Source organism: Chaetomium strumarium (assembly GCF_033439665.1).
Source record: "Chaetomium strumarium strain CBS 333.67 chromosome Unknown B0T15scaffold_2, whole genome shotgun sequence".
NCBI lineage: Eukaryota > Fungi > Ascomycota > Sordariomycetes > Sordariales > Chaetomiaceae > Chaetomium > Chaetomium strumarium.
In genome coordinates, this window is record NW_026944430.1 from 1,261,423 (window position 1) to 1,285,790 (window position 24,368).

Sequence of the window (24,368 nt, forward strand, 5' to 3'; positions counted from 1 at the left end):
GCCCCCGCGCGCCGGCCAATGACGCGATAATGGGCACTGTGGATAGTTACACAGCTTAATGGATGGGTGCAGTTGGGCATCGCCCGGACGGCGAGACTGCTGTGTCTTGTGTGTGACCGGGTCTCTGCCGCGATGATCTCATTTATCCGGTATGAGATGGATCGTGCGTGGGGGTTGGCGGTCCGTTGCCTCAGGGACGAGGCGTGGTTCCTGCTGCGCTTGTTGCTTGTTGTCCTGGTGCGTGACAACATCACGGAGTATAAGTGAGCCGGTAATCGGAACGCCGGTCTTTACGAAAGATTGCCCAGACTCGCCTTTCCTGTCCTGCTCAGCTGGTGCTATCGCTCTCATCCTCCGGAGAAGGCATTGCCAAGTGTCGAGTGAGTGTTGGACTCAAGACATTGGCAGCGATTGCGACAGAAAGGGACGGATGCCCGATATTAGTAATCTCCCTAAGTTGAGGTCCATATAACGACCGATGTGAGAGGCTCTGGTAGTGATTTCAGTGTGTGACGGTCCACGTAGCCCCTGAAGGATCACTCCCTCGGAGAGCTGTTCATGTGTATAATCCAAAAGATGCAGTGTCGGTTACAGAGGTCGGCTACTGCGACAGCAGGTGAGCTCTCACGTATCTACATCCAGCAACAAATCATACGTGTCTCGGTATGATCCGGACGGGCCTTTACCCGGATCGATCGCGTTTCGAACTGGATCATCACGGACGATGAACGCTTTCCACCACTCCAGAACGTCTGGAGCCTGTCTATATCTATGTCTATGCCACCACATGTTCCTTCCCGCCCTGTGCCCACCGAGGCAAGTAGTACTTCACATTCTCATACACCAAAAAGGTCACCCATGTCGCAGGCAGTACCCTCACTACACCGGGCATGACCCCCTTGTAGAACCCCCTCACGCCCTCCTCCTGCCACAGCTTCCTCACCACCCCGCGGATCCCCTTCCCAAATTGCTCCTCGGCATCATGGTGCTGCAGCCTGCTCCTGAGCACCTGTAGCGGATACGTCGCGGCGCCCGCGACGAGCTTCGACACAGTAGACAGCACAACCGTCGCCTCATTCGAGACACTGACCTGCCCTTGCCCTTGCCCTTGCCCTTCGTCTCCGCAGCCGCCAAGCCGCGCCCTCCCCTTCTGCTTGCGAGCGAGGTACACCTTCCGCGCCGGATCGTACACGGCGAACTGCACCGCGCCGTGGCTCACAGCCAGCATGCCGACACCCATGCCCCGGTAGAACCCCCGCACGCCCTCCTCGCGCAGCAGCCGGACCGCGCCGGCCCACATGCTCGGATACGCGCCGGCGGCCGACCGGTCCGAGGCCAGCATGCGCGTCTTGAGCACCCAGATCGGGTTGGTGATCACTTGGGTGAGCGCCCCGGCCGCGAGGGAGGCGGCGAAGAAGTCGGCGGGCGTGAGGCGCTGCTTGACTTGGGCTTGCGTCTCTTCTACACGGTCATGGTCGTGGTCATGGTGCTGCGGCCCACGGAGATGTGCGAGGCCCCGCTCGAGACGCGACTTGAAGAAAAAGAAGGACGCCCAGCTCGTGGCGTTGCCGAGCAGGTTGGGCGTCAGCCCGCGGTACAGCGCCGCGAGCGGGCGGTCGGTGCGGGTCAGCGAGCGGATCACCGAGACGGTGGTCAGGGTTCTGCTCGTGCTGCTGCCGGAGGAGACAAGGGTGCTGCGGTGGACTGGGTGTGGAAATTTCTTAGTTGCACACGAACAAATCATAGGGGTAGGGGGAGGCGGGGCTGCATTATCGCACCTTGCATGCGCGTCTTGACAATGTCGAGCGGATGCACGATCAGGGTGGCCATAGTGCCGGCCGACAGACCGGCGACCGTCTCGACAAAGGCGGGGGAGAGGCCCGCATCTTTGGTTTCCGTCATGGAGACGCCTGGCGACAGTCGCTACATGGGCCCGTCAAAAACGCTGTAGGGGGTTTGTTGAGGTCGCGCATCGTTGAACGAGCGCTGCGGTAATGCTATGGTCGCGTGGGAGGAGAGGCGCAGAGAGAAAAACCTAAAGGTGTCGTACCTATGACGCAAGGGCTTCGAGAAAAACTAACAGACGCTCTCGGCCGAAAGTGAAAACGCCGAATCGCGCCATGGGAGCCGAACAGTTTACTATCCACACAGCAACAACAGAATAACTCGAGATCGTTGAGATGTCCCCGATATATCGTGCTCATCATCGCGGAGTTGGCCCGTTACTATAGTATACAGTTCTGGTCATGGTACCCTGTGACCTATTGTAGTCCCATATCCCCACCCTCTTGCTCAACCCCGTCTACGCCCCGCAGCGCATCCATTCCCTAAATAAATAAGGCAGCCCTTTTATTCTTCGTTATATTGATACATTGCGTGGAATCCTTGTCGTCGATCGTGATTTTTAGCTGGTTTAAGAGAGCGGCGAGAGAAGGCTACAACATCACTGTCAGACCGGACCTGGGATGGCGCTGAAGCACAATATCTCCGTGAAACGTACCGGATGACAGATGGCCGAGGATCGCTGCGGGTGTAGCCTGGGGTAAGTTAGCACGGCTTCGCAGTGTAGGAGGGCTCCAGAGGAAGGGTGCATACCAAGATAGAGGATCAGAGGGAGGTAGCCACTTGCTACGGTTAGCCCACCGGACTGGGAGAGAGAGGTCGGCACCTTCTTCAACTGCACATACTAGTGAATCGCCACCCGCGAGATCTCAATGATCTTGCCAATGCGCTCCTGTCAAGGTTGTCAGCGACTCTTTTCGCCGGTGTGTTGCTGCCGCAGCGTGATTAATCGGCGAACCTTCGATTCTTCTGAGAGGGCAAACATTTTGAATGCCGGCGTCAGTAGACACGTCGGGTTGTCCTCGTGGCTTGTTGGTGGTTGCCGAGAACGATGGGGCGCAAGCAGATGGACTTGTTGACGAGTTGTGGATGGCAGGCGGAAGCTTTCCAGGTTGTCAACGGTACGGATCCGTAAGGTGCGGCAGAATGAATTGTCGTTTTTGGGCGGTCGCGAAACCTTGACCCACTCGGGCCTGGCGCGGCTCCAGCATTTTAGAGCGTCCCTGCATCGGCCCCACTGTTCAAGAACGCGGTCCAGAAATCCGGCTCACAAATTGGGTCTTGCTCCAACGCGGAACCTAGAGTTCAGGCAGGGCAGGCGACCGCATCAACCCAACAATCCTATTTCGCCGTGCCATAAATATCCGCGACCATGTCAAAGCATTGGTAGGCTCTGCCCCGGCCAGCTATGCTTTATCTCAGCACCAGGAGCCCTCGCGCTAACAACTTGCAGGGAACAAAACAAAGATGCCACCGTCTACGTCGGCAACATAGACGAGCGCTTCACCCAGGAGCTGCTCTCGGAGCTTATGACGCAGGTTGGACCGGTGCGTCAGGTGCATATGCCCCAAGATAGGGTTTCGCAAACACACCAGGGCTACGGCTTTGTTGAATTCGACACGCCCGCTTCGGCCGAGTACGCTGCCAAGGTTCTCAACGGCATCCGCATATGGGGCAAGCCGATCCGCGTCAACAAGGCGAGCGCCGACAAGCAGAAGACGGTCGACATTGGCGCAGAACTGTTTATCAACAATCTTGATCCTCAGGTCGACGAGAAGATCCTCTACGACACCTTCAGCCAGTTCGGCCAGATTCTGCGCCAGCCCAACATCGTGCGTGACGAGAACAACATCTCCAAGGGCTATGGTTTCGTCAGTTTCGACTCGTTTGAGGCCAGTGATGCTGCGCTTGCGACCATGAACGGCCAGTACCTGCTCAGCAAAGCTATCACTGTCGAGTACGCATATAAGAAAGACGGCAAGGGTGAGCGCCATGGCGACGAGGCGGAGCGCAAGCTGGCCGCCGAAGGCAAGAAACACAACATTGTTCCCGAACAGCAGCCGTTACCCCCGGCTTTCCACATGACCGCCCCCGTCGGAGCAGCAGCAGCAGCGGTACCTACCGGCCCAGCCGCTGCTGTTCCCTCCCCTATTGACGGGGCAGGAGCTATTCCTCCTGCCGTTATCCCCCCGGTCGCACCCGTCGCACCCATCGCTGCGGCTGTGCCTCCAGCAGCTCCGTACGGTGCCATTCCCGCAGGACCAAGCGGCATGGGGCGCGCAGGCCCACCACCGCCAGCCTTCGGCGGTCGCCCACCAATGGGCGTTGGGCTCCCTCCAGCACCGTCCGGTCTCCCCGCGCGCCCTCCACCCAGCCACGCCGGCTTTGGCGGGCCAGTGGGTGGTTTCCATCATCCGCCCGCGGGGTTCCCCGGCGGTCCTCAGCCCAGCCCAGGGCAGCCACCGATGTATCCCGGCATGCCGCCAGCGCCGGGTGGTTTCGCTGGCGCCCCGCCTCCAGGCGCACCGGTACCCCCACCCGGCTTTATGCCGCCGCCTAGTGGTGTTCCACAGGGCTTTGGAGCGCCGCCACCACCTGGATTCGCTAGGCGTTAGAATAACTGGGAGAAAAGAAGCGGCGACGATGTCATACCTGAAGATGAATTGGGGGACTCCATCGAGAACGGCCGGACGCAGAAACCCAGCAGAGCTCAACCGTCCGGTGCCGAATTGATGACACACGGTGATGCGTTTCGGGATCTACGGCTATAATGGGCGCATATCAAACGGCTGACCCTGTAGTCGAATACATCGCAGCGCCCGATGGCCTCATAGGGTGCCCCTGAGCTGTCAACGTCTCCTTCAAAAAGGGTTAGCAAGCGGCCCTCACATCTTCTACGTCTCGACCGCGGGAGCTAACAAGCGAGATAGCGATGCGCCGAGTATGTCCCAGCATCCCCCGCTCGGGCTGGCGGTCGTAGGAGGCAACCGTACTTAAACAGAAGTGGCATGAAGCCACAGAGAATTCGTAGGCTGCAGGCACGGCGTATGGGGTAGGATAGGTAAAGCGGGTAGCCCGATTCGGGTTAAGGCAATTCAGTTGGAGATAGATACCCATGGATGGCAAACTACAATTGGTTCTGTCTCACGACTCTGTACTTTGCCCTGCCTGGTGATCTGTTCTTGTGGCGAGACTATAATACTAATAGTTCAGAATGCCTCCCCGTGTTCGTCCTTGCCTCCCTTCTGGAGGAGTCCTGGTAAATTACAGAGTTAAGAAGAGCAACGAGCCATCCGAATCCACTTTCAGATAATGACTCCCGCATTCTACGCGGCCTCCTCAGCGTCGGTATTCATCTTCTCGCCCGACGCCTCCCCGCCATGGCCGTTCTGCGCATCTTCCTCCGCCGTTCTCGCCCGCTCCTTCTCGGCCTCTACCAAGAAGGCCTCCTCGATCGCCGCCCGTCTCCTGAACACCCGCAGCCACCGCTCACCCCAGCGCCGCACGAACTTTTCGTTGCTACTCTCACCATCGCCCGTCTCGACCATCTCATCTTTGCTGCCCGTCGCCCACGACGCGAGCGCGTCCTCAATGGCAGTGAATAGCGTCCGCATCTGCTTGATCGGCACTTCGGACTCGTCGGCATCTGAGGGCGAGGAAGATGAGGACTTTGTTACAAGCTGCCGCACACGGTTTGTCACCTTGACAACTGTGTTGAAGACAAGCTCATAGATGTACGACATGGAGAGCGCCTCGCCGCGGGTGCTTCCCGCACGGGCCAGCAAGGCCCAGTTGATGACGGTTTCGGGCATCAGGATGCTGTAGTTGAGAAGCTTCTCGATGATGCGGAGGGCGACGCCCGGGTGGGCGGACCAGAAACTCATAGTAGCCGCGATGATCTGGGTGCGGGCGGCGTCCGAGGCGGCACCAAGGCTGGTGAGGCGATCCTTGGTGCGCTCGATGGCGGCTAGCACGTGCGAGAGGGATTTGCTACCGACGTGCAGGACGCAAGTCACGAAAACGTCGGTGCTTGCCACGAGGGCGTCAATGTCGCGGTCGATGGCCATGGACTGGATGCGCTGAATCACGGCCTCGATCTCCTCGTCGGGCGCTTTGTTCCTAAGTAGGCTGGCAATCTCGCGCCCTTCGGCTGCGAAGGGGGTGTCTGGATTGTGGTTAGCGACAGGTATGAATGATGAACTCCCGCAGGCTAGGCTCACCGTCATTGGCAAACTTGAACTTGGGCACATCCTGCTCCTTCTCTGGGCCGATCATCTCTTTGTACGGATCCGGCAGAGTGCCTTTGATGCGCTGCGCAAAGCTGAGTCTGATCTCCCTGTCGAGCGCCCCGGCGATGAAGGCCTTGCGAGGGTGCACGTCCGGCAGATACACATCATCCACCCACTCGGTCCACTTCCAGGTGAAGCCAAAGTTGCTTAGATGGTGCGAGAACCAATCCATGAAGCGGTACGCGAGCTCTAAGTCGAGCCGGGGAGAATTCCGGTAGAGGTACCGAATGGCGCGCCCTAGGCTTGGTGCTATCGCTGCTGGCGCGAGCTTGCATGCCTCAGTAAGAACTGAGTGATAATAAACAAGCTTGTGCTCGGGGTTCGGCAGCTGGAATATTTGGGAGAAGACGGCATCAACCGCAACGTCTTCCGGCTTCCAAGTTGACTTCGGTGGCTCGATGCCACGCAGTTTGTCGAAGGGCGTAGCTCTTGCTGCAAACGTTCGTGGGGCAAAATAGCAGTCTATATCAATCAGGTGGCGTGCTGTGACGTTCCGGTTGAAGTGAAGTACGTTGATCGTGTCCAACAAAGCATCCCGGATCAGAGACGCGGAAGCGCTAGTGAGAGGAGGGACCGACTCGACTTCCTGATTCGCATAGACGGAGAAATAAACTTCTGGGAACAGCGGCCGTGGTCCGGCGATGACGGTCTGAGGGATTGCAATGGTAGGTAGAGCATGCTTAGCGGCATCGTCAAGCTTCGACCGCTTCTCGACCTCGTTGAGGGGGAACTCCCACGGCCTCGGCAGGCAGGCTAATGCCCACCCATTGTTCGCCTCGTTTTGGAGCTGAGTCTGCAGGAGGCCAATCAGACTCTGCGACTGCGGCGGGTTCTCGTCGCCGTTTTCCGGGTGATACGGCTCGATGAGTGCCTGCAGGGTGTGCGGTTCCGAAGCGATAATCTCCGTCTTCTCCATCAAATCTGCCGCTTTTTGCACCCATTGCCCTGGAGTAGCGACCATGACGTATGGAAGAGTTAAGAGGATGATCTTGACAATCTCCGTCCCGATCGTCTGCGCCATCAATCAGTTAGCACAATCCCACCACAACCCCCCAAACCCCCCAGCCCCCAGCACGTTCGGACGGACAACTTACATCATCGGAGCTAGCAGTTTGCAAGTCTACCGCCCTCTCAAAAAGCCCCTCCAGCACGGGAAACACGCCTTCCCCTTCGAGACACCCCTGCAGGCAGGCCAACAGCTTCAGATGGAGCTTCACGTCCCGCCACTCGCCCGCCTTAATATTATCTTCCACTAGCCTAGCCACCTTCTCCAACAGCATATCCACGACCTCGGGCTTGTTCCCATTCGCAACAAGCACCACAGCCGCTAAGAAGGGGGTCTTGAGAGGCTGCTCCACTGCCAGCTGCAGGACGAGGTCGACGAAATTAGACCGAAGCAGCTCGTCGTCCCAGTTGTCTGTGAACAGGTTGGCGATGGTCTGGACTTCCTCGTGCCAGGCACGCATGGGGTTCTCGGCAATGGCAATGAGCTGCTTGCGCACGCGCACATGCGGCGGCGCGTCGAAGCGCCTGCGGGGCGCACGGCGGTCGTAGTCGTCATCATCTGGGGCACAGTCCTTGTCAGCTCCGGTTCGTTGTGGAGGAGAGTAGACAGGTGTGTAAGAAGGGAATTCGGCAAACAGCTTGCCGCGCTTCCAAACTTCAAACGTAAAGCTGAGAACGCTCCAGGAATGTGTGCAAGCGAGGCTCACCTCTATAGCGACGCTTTTTCGGGTTGTAGCTGCTGCCGCCGCCTGATCTGCGGTCGTAATCCGCCATTGTAAGCTATCTAATTGTGTCACCCCAGCCGCAATGGTGATGAGTTGTGAGATGGGTATGGCGGTTGAATAAGCAGTTGTTGCGGTTGCTGGCTGTGCTTCTGGTTCGGGATTGGTGGCAGAGAAACTGGTTAGAAACGGCTTCACGAGAAGTTGCACATGCCAAGCGCGACTTGGGTGTGGGTCCTAGGTGATGTTAGCACCGTAGCAGCCAGGGTGCTTCTGTTGCCTGATTTGTTAGGCATTACATCTAAGGTAGTAGGTGGAGCAGCGGTTCATGAGATTCACAATACAACAAACAGTAAGGTAGGTCACTACCTTGGTAATAAGCGTCGAAATCATCAGTCTGATTCAGCAAGATGCTTGATTCGGCAAACGAGTACACTATGCTTTTAGGCATACTGTTGACTTCGTATTGGGGCCTACCTGAGATCTTTTTTGTGGATTGCGTACGGAGTATGCTCAAGAACAAGCAACGCAGCGAGCCACTGAAATACCTCATTGGTACGGATACTAACTTACCACAGCACCAAAACACCGACAACCCGGGCAGTGTTGGTATTTGGTCGCTTGATAGTTTCAGTCCCTTTGTTCTAGGCGAACTACCTGTGGCAGAGAAAAGACCACAAAGCGTCCCATATCTCTGGCTACGTAATTTGTATTGTACAAGTACCCCCAGCTCAGTGTTTCCCCCAAAACAAAGGCCCGTAGCGTCGGGACACCTGCTTCTGAATGATAGCGTATCCATTTGGTCTCTCGTCCAGCAGCGAGCGAGGCAGGTGATCACCTGAGCATTACAATCTGCCCCATGCCTACTTCGGGTCTCCGACAGGGGCGACAAATATGAAGCCTGGGAAGATCTGGCAGCGGCCGACCCACACACTCTGAGACGCCAGGCAAGCAGCTTGGAAAGTACCTTATCCACAGGCGCTTGCCTTGAGGCTATTTCCAACCGGATTCCGTCTGGTCCAGTACAGCTGTACTGATCCTGCATTACGCCGTGATGTCAGTCAAATGTGATAGATTCTCCTTGCTTTCCTTTCCCATTGGAAACAGAAGCATCATAAGGTGCCTCCATCCGCCTCAAAAACAAAGAGTGATACTCTGAAAGTGGCACCGGCCGTCGAACTGATCGAAGCACACGACGTCAACCTCTTTTAGCAGGTGTTCTCGATCGGAGGAGCTCCGGCCTCGCTTTTTGTTCACAAAACGGTGAGCGTTGAATTACCGCCCTTGGTGAATTATATACAGGCTTCTCGACCCGTCGACCGGTTTGCGGCTGCGCTGGTGACATCAAAAAGGCACAAACTCGCTGGAGCCAACCGGGCGTGGCCCGTTTCCATTGTCAATCCAGCGCACCGAGCCACTTTGCCGACCTTGCGTTCGAGCTAAACCCGAACTCACGGGCCGAGCGTATCGAACCCCTCAGCAGCCTGGGCAGAACCAGTGGGTTGTCTCGCCAATCCTCTCCTCCAACCGCGACGAGGCTGCACACGATCTCGCTGCAACGCGAGATACAAGCGCGCGTAAGTGTCAGGTTTCCCGCTGTCGGTTTCAACTCTTCGCATCTCACCTCCCCGGTGTCCAGCTCTACACCGAGCTGTCCAAAACGATTCACCTGCCTTCCGACCTGCCCCTCCCCTGTCCCCAACCCCTCATTTGGCCTGCTCTGGTTGGCTGCAGCGATCGTACAGAGCGCCAAGTCCATGGCCATCTGACCTCACCAGATGTGAGGTGCGAAGCTGCCGCAGCATGCAAACGCAGGAATTTTGCACCAGCAAAGTGAAAGAAGACTTGTTCGAGCCTGTCGATCCGTCCCTCCAGGTCGTTTTTTGGCTTCCGTCGGGTCTTCCTTTCCTCTTTTCCCCCCATTCCACCCCGATTTCTTTGCTCCCTGAAGTTCAGCGGCGTTGCCCCCGTGAGCGATCGCGTCCCATTGATCGCATTGGAGTGATTCTTATTTCCACAGCCAAAATCAACCCAGCAAGCTCAGGCCGAGTCCATGCGTCTTGCATCCACTTCTTCGCGGAACCACTTGACCCTGGCACTGGAGCACTGCTGCATTGCCAGGACCAGGCTGTCCTGTGCGGTCGCCACATGCACCACGGTGCCCTTGTCGCTCCCCGCTGTCATTTCACTGAGCTAGCGTGCCCGCCCCTCCAAACCCTCACTTCAACCTCTGGAATTCAACCTTAACTTCTGCTGCCCTCGCATCCTTCCTTCTCAACATCAAATGGTCTCCACCTCTTACGTCGCAAGCATTTGACTCTTCCTCCTCAGCTAAATCTCTCGACATTTATACGAGTTAGGAACGGTGAAGACCTTCTTCATCTAACAAAAGGGTCTCAGTTCTTCACCTACAGCCAATACCACCTTGGAAGTCTGTCGCAGGTCCGCCAGCTGCCTCAGCTCCCCCGCCCGGAATTTCTCCTGCGCCGCCAGCTGCATCGCTCCCGCTCCAGGACCGACCGATACCCCGGCATCGGGCGAGCAGGCGCCAGCACCCAAAACGAGCCTTAAAGCTTTGCGCAAAATTGTCAATCCGATCTCCAACCGCGCGCTTCCTGGGTTCCTACACAGACAACCTACAGAGTCGCCATCGAGCCTGGGCCCTAACGTCGAGCCCAGAAACTCGACTATTCTCGTCGTCAGCACTCGACAACTTGTTGCCCACCACGGCGGTCACCAGAGCTTCCGCGATCCATCCTTCTCACCCACCACTACGACCCTTCGACCCTTTTCAACAGTAACACGGACTTGGTTCGCATCCCTCAACAATGTCGTCGAATAGGCCGGCAGCATTCAACACCCTGCGGATGGGAGGTGAGATTACGCCACAACATAATTCCGGACGCCGGACGGATGAACAGACGTACTGATGAGCAATGCAGAAGTTATCCGTGAGAAGGTTCAAGATGGTGTCACCGGGGAGACGCGGGAAATACAGTATACCCAGTGCAAGATCGTTGGCAACGGGTCCTTTGGCGTAGTCTTCCAGACGAAGTTGTCGCCGTCCAATGAGGATGCAGCGATCAAACGAGTCTTGCAGGACAAGCGGTTCAAGAACCGCGAGCTCCAGATCATGAGGATCGTGCGGCACCCCAACATCGTGCAGCTGAAGGCTTTCTACTACTCCAACGGCGAGCGCGTAAGTTCATCTGCTCATTACAAGGACATGTGGCTCTCATGCTCATCATTGCCACAGAAAGACGAGGTCTATCTGAACCTCGTGCAAGAGTTTGTGCCCGAGACCGTATACAGGGCCTCGAGATTTTTCAACAAGATGAAGACCACGATGCCCATGCTAGAAGTCAAGCTGTACATCTATCAGCTTTTCAGGGCCCTTGCCTACATCCATTCACAAGGAATCTGCCATCGGGATATCAAGCCGCAGAATCTTCTCTTGGACCCTAGCACCGGTGTGCTGAAGTTATGCGACTTTGGCAGTGCTAAGATCCTGGTAGAGAACGAGCCTAACGTGTCATACATTTGCTCGCGGTATTACCGGGCCCCGGAGCTGATCTTTGGCGCAACGAACTACACAACCAAGATCGGTAAGCGAGATCATCAGGCGGGATGGTCCACTGCCCCTCGGTCATTGCACCCCGCTGACACATGGTTAATAGACGTCTGGTCCACCGGCTGTGTCATGGCTGAACTCATGCTGGGGCAACCGCTCTTCCCTGGAGAGTCTGGAATCGACCAACTCGTCGAGATCATCAAGGTTCTGGGAACGCCGACCCGCGAACAGATTCGAACTATGAATCCGAACTACATGGAGCACAAGTTTCCCCAAATCAAACCCCACCCCTTCAACAAGGTGTTCCGTAAGGCGGACGCCAATGCCATCGATCTGATCGCGCGGCTGCTTGAATACACCCCGACAGAACGGTTGGGTGCCATCGATGCCATGGTTCACCCGTTTTTCGACGAGCTCCGTGATCCCAACACGAAGCTCCCCGATTCAAGGCACGGAACAGGCACACTCAGGGATCTGCCTCCCTTGTTCGATTTCTCACGTCACGGTAAGGATTCCGTTACCATGGTCCAACTTTTCTAGCTTCGGTTTGCTGACGTCATTTCGTCCCAGAGCTGTCCATCAATCCTCAGCTGAACCACCAGCTCGTACCCCCACACATGGTTCCTGTCCTCGCGGCACGTGGGCTCGATATCGACGACTTCACACCCATGAACAAGCAAGAGATGATGGCCAAGCTAGATTGAGTTGGCTGGGCCGGGGTTGACGAAGTTGCTTCCCATCGATTCACGTTCACAGCGTCGGTTATAATGGGCAGTTTATGCTGTATTTCGTCAGCGCGACCACCAGCCACGAGATTTAGCTGGAGGCAGCGATTCTTCCGTCCCTCGCCGCGTCCACCATGACAAGAAAGAAGCAATGCTATTCTGATGCGCACATGAGCGAGAGGTGGCAATGGAACCTACATACAAGGCGATGAGACTTGGGACCCTGCCACTAACTCCCTGTCCTACGAAGCTGTGTCGAGAGATGGCGTACGAGGTACGGGCGTGGAAGGGGTCGAGGCGCAGCCATGGTCGGCGAACAGTCGTCTTCGCAGGCGCAAGCACAATCAGGTGTTTGAAGGAGAGCCGCGTCGGTGGCAATGATGCCGCTGGACCACGGTCCATTTCTCTTCTGATTCTTTCCTTCGTTTTTAGAGTTTTTTTTTTCTTCATCCTGCATGACCGTGATGGCCTTTACTTATTCCATCACTCGCCATCTTTTCTAGGACGCGGCTTTTCGTTGCTGCGGCGGGTGTCCACAGCAGCGGGCAATGGCAACTACAAAATGATGGCTAAGGCCTTCCTTTCTGCTTCTTGAGCGGCTTTCTGAAAGTTCCTTAACCCTTCATGCACCTTTGCTGCCCTGGACGGCTACGATGGACGGGGTTACGGCATAGCGTATAAGCTTGGTCTTTTTCCGCTGTGGTCAGATGCCGGGGGTTCGACGTCGTTGGCTTGCGCCTTTCTTCTCCCTGTCTCGCTACGTAAACCCCTGGGGGCCTTATCACGAAGGGGAAAGGGGGTTTTCGATGGGAGTACCGATATCGAATGGTTGGGGTGGACTGGCCGCCTGGGAGGGTTGTTATGGTCGACGGGTAGATGAGATGATGACTACTTAGCGACAAGAAGAAGAAAGGAATGTGATGGGATATTATTGTGTTGTTGTCGCAGCGAAAATAGGGGAGGCTGCCCAGCTCGGTCTGTGCGCCTAACTCAGCCATGTTACCTACCGTACATTGCCTTCTTCTTGGAAGGCTGGCTGGGAAAATGGGCATACACGGGCTGGGTCACTCCCCTGCCTCTGTTTGGTTCTAGGGCATGGCGAAGAAAATCATTTTTGATTGCTTATTGCCTACCTCATCTTGCTTAGGTGATCATTTCGAGCACTACCCCTTGGAGGGCATCATACAATATGATGGAATGAGATGCCCTTATACGAGTCAACCAGCGCTATCAGAAGGCTACTCGTATGAAAGTTAGGTAGTCAAGTTCAGCAGCGGCTGACAACCGCAAGTTGTGGAACTGGTATGGCTACACCGACTTGAAACACCCCGGCCCGAGCAGTAACCTGGACCTAAGTCTTGACTACTTACTTATTACTAGTAGTGCTATATGCAGATACGGTGTGGCAAATATCGTGAACTATTCTATGCCACCATCTTGGTTTGGAATGCCAAAGCCAAGATCCGGCAGCCGGCTGTAAGATACAGGTACCAGTAACTCTGCACAGTGGTAAGCCCCTTGCCTTCAACAATGTTTAACGTGCAGCACCGGGTTATTTCTCATGTTTCTTGGTCCGGAATCATCGGCCCCTTCTCCAAGGCATGCATTGCACATTTATAATCACTCCACCGTGCCCCATGGGCAGATTGCCGGCAGTGTCTCTCTCTCCTCTCCCGCACAGTACCTTACTTGCGAGTGAGGCAATGATACTCCCCAAACATGCTGGAAGGGATAGTGGGGCACACAGTTCAGGGTGGGATTGTTCCATTCCTCTCCGCATAACGTTAGATGCCTCCCTATAGGTAAGTAGCTTTATGGCTACCATAGCTCGAATCACCATGAGTTATGACATCTTGTCTGTCGGCATGGGTAGCGTCTTCCTGCCTTCCGTCGCGGGTGTCTCTCTGCATTGGCAACAGCAACCTCTGCATTGTGCAGCGTGCAGAGACACAGGAGCTGGGAGCTTAACAGACAGTTTCTTTATACACCTTGTGATGTTCTCGATTTGGTCGTACTTGCCGTCCTCACTCATGGCCGACGTCGACCTAGGTAGGTAGGTACTAACTCACTTTGCCTTAATAAGGTTCGAAAGATGAGGGGCCATATGCAAGTGCCGCTCTGCCCCTGGCTGCCACGCAGCATCAAACATCAATCATCTCCGATTGGGGCTGAAAAATAGCTCGATGCTCACATGCGTCATCACGTCGGCTGCCAACGCCCAATTGCTCATTGGCACATAACAATGTAGGTACGGGTTGGAAGCATGGCTCTCTGGTGCCCAACGATGCCATCGTCGTCGCCGCGCCTGTGGTTCTGCCATGCCCACGACCCACCCGATGTCTGGGGACCTGCGCGTAAGAGAGGTGGATCTTGTTGAAGCTCTTTCGAGTCTCATGACCATCCGAAGGGCGCTAATCCTCAGGGCTGGACAGGGAGACCATGATACGGCCGGAGACCTGCTGACCCAACAGAGGGAGGCGGAATGGTCATTTGCAGTCATTTGGGTAGGAAAAACGAGACATCATTCGACTGACATTCGTCGGGTAACCGACGGCGGATGAAGACCTTCTCCTGCCAGCTGGGGAGCTTGGCTGGAACGGCTGGGATCTTTCCAATGCCTCATCCGCCAGAGGGTGGTCGTTTGAGACCTCGAGGCTAGAAACCACCGACAATTGAAGGTTAGGTAAACCAGGAAGACTCGTAGCCCCTGAAAGCCGAGATGGACCGTTGACGGCATCCCGAGGCCATGGCCCTAAGATAGCGCCCGCGCGGATCGTGGACGGGCGTGAGACAAGTGCCACCGCAAATCATCCGGCCAGCGTTCTACCAAAATAGAAACCCACAACCTCCGAAGGAATGCACTCCCGGAGTTTTGTCATGACCAATTCCAGAACGTTTCCGTCTGAAATCAATGGCGATCGAAACGCCGTGATTGGTGACAGGTCTTTGACTCTTCTCGCTGCCCGGATGAAGCCGCGCTCAGAGCACGATACCACTAGAGGTACGATGTCTCCCGTGAGCCCAAGAGCATCATGACGACACCTGAATGTCGGCGTTATTGTTGTGCCCTCGAGAGTCTCAATGTGTTCCGTCCATTCCCAACGTTAGTCACTCCCATTGGAGGATTCAACTCCGGTGGGGGGCTCGATGCTGCGATGCTGCAATGCAGCAATGGTGGTCAGTGCCCTCTGTGGAGTCAATGCAGTGGGGTCACCTACATGGTACTACCCTCGAGCCACCTTCCACAGGGTGTGCGCACTGACCACATCCGACTTTCATGGACGGGCTCGGAGCACCTTGCAAGTTAACTTGTACTCGAATTCAGTTCCATCGTCAATCACGTTACTCTTGGTGGCCTGCAGTGCTGTTTGGAGGTGAAAAGGACGAAGCCAATTGAACACAAACAGGGACGACACACGAGTCCTGGACTGGTTCAAAGCGGTAACACCAATCCTTCTCGCAGCTGTTGCTGCATGCCCTTCGTTTTCATTTGCTGGCTTTCGACGTTTTATGCATAACACCGGCCACTTACTTTTCAAGTTATGCCTTCTCAGCTTCCTTCGGGGTCAACTGAAGTGTACCAGTGCATGCTTCCTCTTGGACGGGACGGCAGGCAATGGCTGGGCTGTCCGTTGGCTCAAAGCTCGTGACCTTTTAAGTCCCGAAAACGAACCAAGAACAGAGATATAATCCACGTGATTCGGTGCCACGACGACGGCTTCAGGTCCGCCGTCAAAAGCCATAGTACCCGAGTAATCGGAACTGGGAGGGGCACCAGGACCGGCCCGAGGTGCCCTGACTGTGCCGGCTGCACCAGCAAACCATCGCGCCGCCATCCTCGCGATCCCTCTTGGAGTCTGGGCAGTTATGGTTCGAGTGCTCTCTCTGGGCCGCAGCGGCGAGGAAATGTGACCCAGACGCCATTACTTATCTGCCGCATTATGCAACCCTCCGGTTTTTTCGTGGACTTGAGAGATAATCTCCGTTCCCTGCACTAACACATGGGCGAGGCATGCCATGTAACCACATACAAGCGCCCAGTGTGGCGGCCAGCCGGTCGCCGCCACTGCAGTATTCTCTTTCGACCTCCTCGCCACCTTGCTATGGCGGACTTCCTACTTTGTTGATTGTTCTATTTAGGTTGGGTAGCTTGTGCCACCCAAGACTCGCGAGTCAGCAAGGCCATCCCCCCTCCTTCGCCTCCCTTTATCCAGTCGGTAATCGCCGGTCCTGGGCCTATTTGACCCCTTTGGGCAGCGTGCAGCAAAGTGAGCGCCTGACGTGACGGGTGGTTGGATAAATCAGAAACGCCGCGATGTTCCCCGTGGCGCTCTCTCTCTCAACCATGGGTACGGGAGCCGACTACCCGGCGTTCATGAGTCCCTCCGATCACTAGCAACAGCTTCCAGACTCGCTCCCTCCATCCTCCACCAATTTACACAACAAGCAATGAGATTAGGCATCGTCGGGAACACCCGGGAGAAGCAGACCGGCGATTTCGCGCGTCCGCGCAATTACCCTATGCATGTTCTACGCTTGTACCACTTAGTCGCGCCCAAAGTTCTCCGTGTATTCAGCGGATTGACAGACAGAGAGTTATGGGTTTGTCTCAGGCAACCCGCGACATCCGCCCTGAGACCGGATGACGAGGTCGCGGGAAGCCAGCAAGCCGTCGTTGCAACCAATATCCCGTTGACCTGCCCAATGATCCCTATAGCACTGCCACTATGCCGCAGATCCTCGGGGTGAAGGGCTTTGCAGTGTTGTAGGCGGCCTGAGCAAGCCGGCAACCGAGCGGCGATGGGAACGAGGAGGGAGCGCTGCCCTGCTGCTCTCTTCGGGGGCGGGGATTTATACGTCCTATTCGCGGACTGAGATGCAGATCCGAAACCGCATGGTATGCCCTCTTCGTGCTGTTTGAGTGCCCGGATTGGTCTGTTATGCCGGAGCGAAACGGCATGGAAGGTTTGCGTGGCAACACTTTGTGCAAATGAACTCTACCATTATCACAGAAAGGTCTACGTGGACCGAGGAGTTGAATGAGAACAACTATTAAGCTTCAGGGAGGAACCTTTCAGCTCGGTGTATGCATAGCTCCCCTTCAAAACCGCTTAAGCCCTACTTTATCATGGACCTTGTTGCCGGAAAAATGGTAGAACAGACGTCCGCGAGGTAGGGCATTTGCAGATAGCTAGCTTACCACACATATAAGAAATCGCACCTTAGCGACCATAAAGGGGGATAAGGTATAGTGCTTACTATGCCTACCGTATTCACTAAGGATCTGTAAACTAAGGATTAGGGCCGTGCCGGGCTGTAAGCGATGTTCGCTTGCTATTGCGGTTCTTGTGGGCTTTGCGGATAAATTTACCTTGAGGGGCTTTGAACAACAGACCAATCGCGTGTGCTGGCGCGACCCGTGCTGCAACGGGTGGGGCGGGACAGTGGACTTCATCGAGGCTGGGAATGTGTAGAAATGGAGGGCCGACGGCGACGGTGCCCGTTAGTCGCATGGTAGCGTTGCTAACATTTGCTATAATATAAGCGATGGCGGGAGCCTCGGATGGGATCATGATTTTCCGTGCTGTGCTGCTTGAACGTTTGGACGCAGTTCCAACTTCCAACCTGTCAATAATAAACCGTTCTTCAACACACCTAGACGTTCGTACAGTAGTTTACTTTCCTGGTGCGTTGGGCAACGATTTAAATCTGTTTTCAACGTCCAGGTAAACGTTTGCTGGATCCCGGCCCTTCCTCTAAGGTGGTATTGGTAGCCTGCTTGATGGAGCGCTTTGCATCCCTCACGACTCCGCCGTGGACGAGATGGCCGTAACCGAGGGAGGGGGAGAGAGGCTAGTGTGTACTTCCGTATAGGGAGGGGGATAGGGGGAGAAGAGAGGAGGTATAAGGAGCGGTGTTGCTGGTGTTCGTTTGATTCTCTCTCTTGTACATTCTTGTTCCTTGACTACTCGAGCTTATTTGGCTCTCAGACTGTTTCTTGTTTTGCCCGTCAAGATGCTTTGGTCTAGTTTGGTTGGTATGTCTTACACCGCAAGCAGACTGTCAAACTTCATAGCGCGTGTTGCTTGCGCCCACCACATTGGCATCGCAAGGCTAACATGGCATTCTAGTTTCCGTGACTGGACTTGCCGTCTCCGTCTCAGCTGCTGCTGCTGCAGGCAAGCCCCAGCCCAGTCCTACCACCGCTGCTTTCACTCCCGGTGTGGCGCCCTCGCCCTTCCCTACGGAGGCGGAAAATGCCCGCATCACCATCGATGCTACCAAGGCCTGCGCGCAAGCCGATGATGAGTCGCAGTCTCGCGCCGTACAGCTCGCTGCTTGGCTTGAATGCCAGATCTTAGGTGAGCCAATCTCTCCTTGGGGAGCGTATTTCTAGTAGCTGACCAGAAATCCGCAGCTTTTTATCCTTACCCACGCGACCCCAAGAACCTGAGCGACACTTCCGCTTGGGAGAAGGGCTATTACGACACTTTTCACCCTACCCTCCGAGCGTCTTTCAACAGCACGCGTTTCGACTACACCACTTACGTCCAGGTCTACAGGTTCTTCAGTGCAGCCATTGCAGAATCTTATGGTGACAAATGGCACCCATGGCGCGACTTTTACGTCGTGTCTGCCGACGCGTTCAATACGAGCAGTCGAGGCGGTGTTGTCACTGGTATGGGATACAACGGTGGTATCCTGAAGGCAACCGGGAAGCCTTACTATGCTCCCAACGCAGCTTACTTTGTCGTCAAGGAAATCGACGGAAGGCGCTGGATCACGGAAATCAGGGAGCAGAGTACTCTGAATGGATCGCCCCTGCCCGAGATTTGGCCAAAAGAAGGCCAGGACCAGCGCCCTTGGGTCTACAGACCTGATTATGAGTTCCTCACGTCAGAGCAGACGTCCGCCATCTGCACTTGATCGTCCCACCGCGGCGGTCTACTAATGTCATGAAGATTTGACGTGGGCGCAGCTTCCCTGTAAGCTGCTAAGGAATACTTGATACCGGCGACATTTTTGGAAACTCGTGTCTCTGTGGCCTGCTTTGCAATGTGATGTTCCAATTGGGAGAGTGCCGCGAGTGACGCGAATGAAGTGATGCGAAGCCATGACAAGACGTTGTATAGGAATCTTGAAAAGCCGTATCCCACTGCCTAGTCTCCATAAATAGACTTGGATAGTCAGGTCTTCCGTCCATCGATGCTCTTACAAGTTGTTCCCACGAGATTCTGTGGTACTCTATCTCCCTGTCGACCGGCGCTTGTTCGTCTTGGCCTCTCTCAAGAAAACCAGAGAAATGATGGAGCCAAAGAGTGAGTATAGCTAGAGAAATAAGTTATACCTACGAGAGCGCAGAATTGTTGACCGGCGACTGGGTTCAATGCGATTGACGCCGTGGATCGATGGACTGGACTTCGGTGTAGAGGTTAGGTGGTAAATATTTGACTGCCAACGCATCATACATCTCAATCCAAGCGCCTTGCCTGCCAAATCAGTGTCAACGAGAACGCCAAAGCCCGACGAAGCCACTGGACCCTCCCAAAGCAGCCATAACTCACCCCCTATCCCATGATTCAATCCTCCCCCAGGGATGAGCTTTCACGGCTGAGGAACCACAGCCCCAATCACCCTCATCCCATGCTTCAACTCAAAGAGCAAGGTTATATGAATATTCGTCCTCCATGTTCTGGCTGACCCAAAGCACGACCGAGCTGGTTTTGCGAAAAAAAAAGTCCATAATTAGCCATCACTGCCCAAGCAGGTCCCACCTTGATCTGCGCAGCTGAACAAGGCGCGGACCCGGAGAACAACGAGGATAGATAGAAAGAAGTCTCACCTCAACCCAACAAGCGCATTCGCCACCACATTCTCCACGCCCATAGTCATAGCAGGGAACGGGACGCCCGGCACGACGAACTTCAGCACGAACACCGTCACGCCGCCGGCCATCCCCCCCGCGAGAGCGGCGAACCCGAGGAAGAGCACTACGCGCGCCTTCCACGCCACGCCCGACCCGGAATAACTGAAACTGTCGGCCGACAGGCGGGCCTTCTCGACGCTGTTGATGATGAGCATGCCCAGGCTGCTGAAGATGAAGGGCAGCCAGTCAACGAAGGTGACGTGCAGGGTGGAGCCGTTGAGCGCCGACTTGGACCAGACGGCCGAGTCGAGGAGGGTGTAGAATGCGAGGGAGAACTGGGAGGATGCGACAGAGACAGACATGGTCAGTTGTCGTCCGAGAACAGCACAGCATGACAGCGAAAGGGGGAGGGGCGAGCTCGGGTTCGTACCAGGCCGCCGGCGGCATAGACCCCTGCGTTGCGCGCCCAAACGCTATTGAGCCATTCTGGTCTCTTGAACTTCCAGAGGCGGTCTTCGGACATGATGGTAAGTTTAGTTGGTCCGCTTGCGCGGTTGAAAAAGGCGGAAGCTATGGATGGATGTCCGATTGTCTTCCGGGGACTCGTCTCGTACGGAATGCTTCCGGTCAGTTCTCGCCCGTTACGCCTCGACGTGCTAGCGATTGTTGACTTGTCGGTGGGAGATATACAGGGCTGAGCTCAGCTTCAAGTTGCTTGTGACGGATGACGATGTTGGAGCGCTCGGCGGACCGGCCCACCCAGTTCCACCCAGCCAAGGCTGTCAAAGCTTGGCAAATGGCAGAGCCCCGACGACTTCAGGTACGGAGCTCAGACACGTGACCACTCTGATGCCACTCGCACTCTTACTCGTGTTTCGAGACTCACTGTATTGCGCATGGCATAGTAATAACTACCTTCCTGGCTTACTGGGGTGCATACTGTTAATTCAAAGAATACTTGAATTTAATTAGGAGCAAGGATGCCGCCTGTTTGGCTGATGAGGAAGAGGTACACACCACGCCGCCCGAGTCCGAGGCGAACATGGGATGGGATGTAAGTCAAGCGACGACGCAGCTCTATGGTTCTTCCTCAGGCTACGGGACTATCAAACTCCGCCGCACGCCCACCGAGTCCAGTGGAACACGGAGACGACTCGAGACGACGGAGAGCCTCACGATGGGTCAGTATAATGGAAGAAACGCAGAATCCGCGACGGTCCTCCCATTCCGCAGCCCACACGCCCCCTGGCCACAGACTCACTCAGCGCTCGCATTACATCTCCACGAGGTCGGATCTACGATTGTAGAATTTCCCTGCCTCATCGGTACTGCGCAACCAAGGCCCGGAGGTAGCGCTCTTGACAGAAACAGAAGTCGCGGCCCAAGTAACCTCACCGATCCCTCGAACAAGTACGAGGTCTCTTCACCCGTTCGGCTTCCCGGCCGAAGTGAAGTAGAGCCCTGGCAATTAGGTAGGTAGCTAGGTGATTAAACCTCAGGTATAATGTACAGAAGAATAAGACGCCCTTCCGCCCTCTTGCGTTGAGCACAGGCAAGAATGTAGTCCACTCAAAAAGCGAAAGTCAAGGGGAAGACAAGGCGTAGGAATTGGCAGGTCTCTTGTGTTCGCGTGTAACGGGGGGAACAAAGAAAGCCCCCAAAGATAATAAGCAGCGGAGGTCTTGATGACGCCAAGAACAGAAGTTTCCCAAGCCGCAATCGTTTTATCGGTATCAGATCAAGGCGCCCTAAACGCCAGAAGTAGTTCTCGGTCCCGCGTCGATGTGTGTATGTATGAAATTCGTCCAGGGCTGAGCATCCGCCTGCAAACTATTGCCCGGCGTAGCTGCGCGCCCGCTCTTTGCACCTCATATCTCAATTGTCTTCATCGTTTCGGATTCCTCAGCGGGCTGCTTTCCGTTCGCTGTTGTCGAACCATTTGCCTGCGTTTCAGGCTTGGTCTCATCCGCAGACGCCTCGCCGTTGGCCAGGTCCGGTAACCTCGGGGCGGTCTCTTTGTTTTCTTCATTACTATGCCGAGGAGTATCGACCTCGACTAACTTCTCTCCGGGTTTCAACCCCACGGTTGGACTAGTTGCCGCCCCTTCCTCGGCTACACGCGCCAGCGGGCTCGACTTCCCATAACCGGGCCGGATGGGACTGGGAATCGGCGAGATGGCGCTAAGACGCTGCATCGACCGGCCGCGGGGTTCACCACCGGGCTCCGTAGGGTTGGCATAGGGCGAGTTCGGCGCGCTAAGTGAACCCGCTGGTGCCATTGACTTCCGCTTCGCGGCCGTGCGGCCGTATTTTTGGTCCGTTCTCCACCTCAGGATGTCGAAATAAGATGGTTCGACACGAGCCTGCTTGAATTCACGCAGCTTGAGCTCGCCAGAGTCCTCGTCGATAAACCACCTCCCACTGCTCAAGTCATCCGCAACGATACCCAGGAAGGCCGCCCATGACCGCGCAACCACGTATTTGGTGTCGTAATCGCGGCCGAAGAGGATCACCTGGCCCCACTGGCCTTTTGGCCCCGGCGCAAGGTCGACCGCCAGGTTGTTGCCACCCCAGTCCCGCACAAGGGGGATCCAGGCGGGGTGCGCATAGGCCTTTTGAATCGCATTTGGAGGAACGCAGTCTTGACGAGCCAGTAAATCTTGCCTCCAGTTCACGTTTCGAGGTGATGTCGGAGCCGAGCTGGACGACGCTGCCGTGGATGACGATGCCTGGTTGCTTCCGCCGAAAGCCTTTGAAGGAACCGCCGGCCTGGGGAAAGTCGGCTCAAGTAAGAATTCCTGGTTGACCTTGCGCCAATTTTCCCATTCCTGCACGATCTCCTCGCAGTCAAGAAGCATCCCGCTAAAAATGATACCCGTGGGGGTTCCGCCTCGCTCCTGACCGTCGTGGATCTGCAGCGATTCCCGGACATCCTGCGGAAGTGAACAGTCGAGCTGGTACTCGAGCTCGTTGATGTCATTGGTCGTGCAGCCTTCGCAGAGCTGGTCAAATAGTTCGGGGTAGTTCTCATCAGCCCAGTTGTCGATCTTGGTCCAGGAACTAGCGACCGAAGGCGGCGGCGGCACACCATCTCGGAAAGATTGCATCGGGATTTCGCCCGTTGGGCTCTGCATTTCAAATCCATCGGTTGCACTCGACCGTTGCGCCGTCTGCGACCTCATCCCGGGAGAGTAAGGAGGGTTGAAACCGGGTGATGTAACCGGGCCGCCATGAGCAGCATCGAAGGTGGACGTGGAGTGGCGGCCTTCGTCGTGGTACCCCGAGTTGATATCGGCGCGCGATTCGCCAGCGGTCGCGATTGAAGTCAAACCATTCCTCGCATTCAGGGGGACATGGCGCCCTGTTCTATAAGGAGAGTCGGGTCCGGAATCTAGTGTTATGGTCAGCAGCCAGAGCCAATGTGGATTGATATCGGGCGTGCCAACGTCGATCATAGCTGGTCATAGAATGCCAGAACGTCTTGAAAGCGGATCCTATCCTGGAGTCGCGAATATATGGTCAGCAGTCGCCCGGCAGTAGGTACACCGGGTTGTTGGTACATACCCAGCCATGTCGGGCAACCGGATATCAGTGTGGTGAGGAGTGACAGGGAAAGCGGCGGAGAAGGAATTCGAATTAGCGCGGGCGAAACCGCGTTCCCAAGCAGTTAAACGATGGGAGGGAGATTTGTCTCAAGAGTGAACGAGGGCGAGCTTGATACCGCAGAAGCAGAGGGAGGGAGCCAGGCCCACGCAAAACCGCAGAGGAAATCAGGAACCAGAAGAATAACGAGGGGAGCACCAATGCATTTGCGTGGACGCGATGATGTAGTGGGCGGCTGCAGGAGAATAGGAGACGATCCGAAAGTTGCTGTGGCTTCCAAGCTTCTCCCGCGTTGCAACAACGGGGGAAGAAATCAGCCAATGTAAGCCTGTCAAACGGTGAGCCCGCCGCAGGACAACATTTTTAATAGGAAGGGTGTGCTAAAGGGGGATGGTTCCCACTCGCGCGCACATGTGGGCCTCTGATAGGCCAGGCCAGCACCGATTTCTGGCACCCTTCGGGGTCCCACATATGAGTTGCCGGTGGCAGCCGTCAGCTCCCATTGGACAAGGACGGTTGCGGTCAGGTCCCTGGTGTGAACGCAGGACCAGCGCATTAAGATGCACATTGTTGAGACAATACCGAACTCTTCGAGCGACAGCAGGGGCAACTTCACGTCACCCTCTATCTGCATCTCTCGACCTTAATGCAGAACCAAGCTTCCAGGCTCAATCACACCTCAAGCGATTTGAAGTCTTCAGGAACTTGGAACCAAACGTCATTATCTCTCATTGTCGTTTATGG

General features: G+C 55.7%; 9 protein-coding genes across 9 annotated transcripts; 3 read left to right on the plus strand and 6 right to left on the minus strand.

The window, feature by feature from the left end:
- Window positions 1-722: 722 nt before the first annotated feature.
- Window positions 723-2,324, minus strand: B0T15DRAFT_96107 (mitochondrial carrier domain-containing protein). The gene is made up of 2 exons (XM_062871493.1): window positions 1,779-2,324; window positions 723-1,704 (listed from the first exon to the last, which is right to left on the minus strand). Exons 1-2 carry the CDS (start codon window positions 1,900-1,902, stop codon window positions 776-778), a joined length of 1,053 nt encoding a protein of 350 aa, XP_062723850.1. The 5' UTR covers window positions 1,903-2,324; the 3' UTR covers window positions 723-775.
- An 89-nt stretch (window positions 2,325-2,413) lies between these two features.
- Window positions 2,414-2,827, minus strand: B0T15DRAFT_490676 (TOM7 family-domain-containing protein; the record flags this gene model as incomplete). The annotated part of the gene is made up of 5 exons (XM_062866701.1): window positions 2,414-2,435; window positions 2,501-2,537; window positions 2,596-2,624; window positions 2,688-2,734; window positions 2,801-2,827. The coding sequence occupies 5 exons, from the start codon at window positions 2,825-2,827 to the stop codon at window positions 2,414-2,416; spliced, it is 162 nt and encodes a 53-aa protein (XP_062723851.1).
- Window positions 2,828-3,101: 274 nt separating this feature from the next.
- B0T15DRAFT_96170 (uncharacterized protein) lies at window positions 3,102-4,505 on the plus strand. The gene is made up of 2 exons (XM_062871496.1): window positions 3,102-3,228; window positions 3,296-4,505. The coding sequence occupies exons 1-2, from the start codon at window positions 3,215-3,217 to the stop codon at window positions 4,455-4,457; spliced, it is 1,176 nt and encodes a 391-aa protein (XP_062723852.1). The 5' UTR covers window positions 3,102-3,214; the 3' UTR covers window positions 4,458-4,505.
- A 486-nt stretch (window positions 4,506-4,991) lies between these two features.
- Window positions 4,992-8,164, minus strand: B0T15DRAFT_428689 (MIF4G like-domain-containing protein). Its single transcript, XM_062865692.1, has 4 exons — window positions 7,844-8,164; window positions 7,226-7,695; window positions 6,063-7,143; window positions 4,992-6,007 (listed from the first exon to the last, which is right to left on the minus strand). Exons 1-4 carry the CDS (start codon window positions 7,908-7,910, stop codon window positions 5,169-5,171), a joined length of 2,457 nt encoding a protein of 818 aa, XP_062723853.1. The 5' UTR covers window positions 7,911-8,164; the 3' UTR covers window positions 4,992-5,168.
- B0T15DRAFT_96149 (uncharacterized protein) lies at window positions 7,534-9,106 on the minus strand. Its single transcript, XM_062871495.1, has 3 exons — window positions 8,228-9,106; window positions 7,844-8,095; window positions 7,534-7,695 (listed from the first exon to the last, which is right to left on the minus strand). Exons 1-2 carry the CDS (start codon window positions 8,901-8,903, stop codon window positions 7,917-7,919), a joined length of 855 nt encoding a protein of 284 aa, XP_062723854.1. The 5' UTR covers window positions 8,904-9,106; the 3' UTR covers window positions 7,534-7,695; window positions 7,844-7,916.
- Window positions 9,107-10,233: 1,127 nt separating this feature from the next.
- B0T15DRAFT_96138 (kinase-like domain-containing protein) lies at window positions 10,234-12,237 on the plus strand. Its single transcript, XM_062871494.1, has 5 exons — window positions 10,234-10,732; window positions 10,801-11,057; window positions 11,115-11,463; window positions 11,536-11,934; window positions 12,000-12,237. The coding sequence occupies exons 1-5, from the start codon at window positions 10,687-10,689 to the stop codon at window positions 12,131-12,133; spliced, it is 1,185 nt and encodes a 394-aa protein (XP_062723855.1). The 5' UTR covers window positions 10,234-10,686; the 3' UTR covers window positions 12,134-12,237.
- A 5,932-nt stretch (window positions 12,238-18,169) lies between these two features.
- On the plus strand, window positions 18,170-19,081 carry B0T15DRAFT_508588 (uncharacterized protein; the record flags this gene model as incomplete). Its single annotated transcript, XM_062867734.1, has 3 exons — window positions 18,170-18,191; window positions 18,319-18,516; window positions 18,573-19,081. 3 exons carry the CDS (start codon window positions 18,170-18,172, stop codon window positions 19,079-19,081), a joined length of 729 nt encoding a protein of 242 aa, XP_062723856.1.
- A 727-nt stretch (window positions 19,082-19,808) lies between these two features.
- Window positions 19,809-20,544, minus strand: B0T15DRAFT_508589 (uncharacterized protein; the record flags this gene model as incomplete). The annotated part of the gene is made up of 3 exons (XM_062867735.1): window positions 19,809-19,872; window positions 19,998-20,356; window positions 20,452-20,544. The coding sequence occupies 3 exons, from the start codon at window positions 20,542-20,544 to the stop codon at window positions 19,809-19,811; spliced, it is 516 nt and encodes a 171-aa protein (XP_062723857.1).
- A 1,060-nt stretch (window positions 20,545-21,604) lies between these two features.
- On the minus strand, window positions 21,605-23,593 carry B0T15DRAFT_549971 (uncharacterized protein; the record flags this gene model as incomplete). The annotated part of the gene is made up of 2 exons (XM_062870239.1): window positions 21,605-23,387; window positions 23,586-23,593. 2 exons carry the CDS (start codon window positions 23,591-23,593, stop codon window positions 21,890-21,892), a joined length of 1,506 nt encoding a protein of 501 aa, XP_062723858.1. The 3' UTR covers window positions 21,605-21,889.
- Window positions 23,594-24,368: the final 775 nt, after the last annotated feature.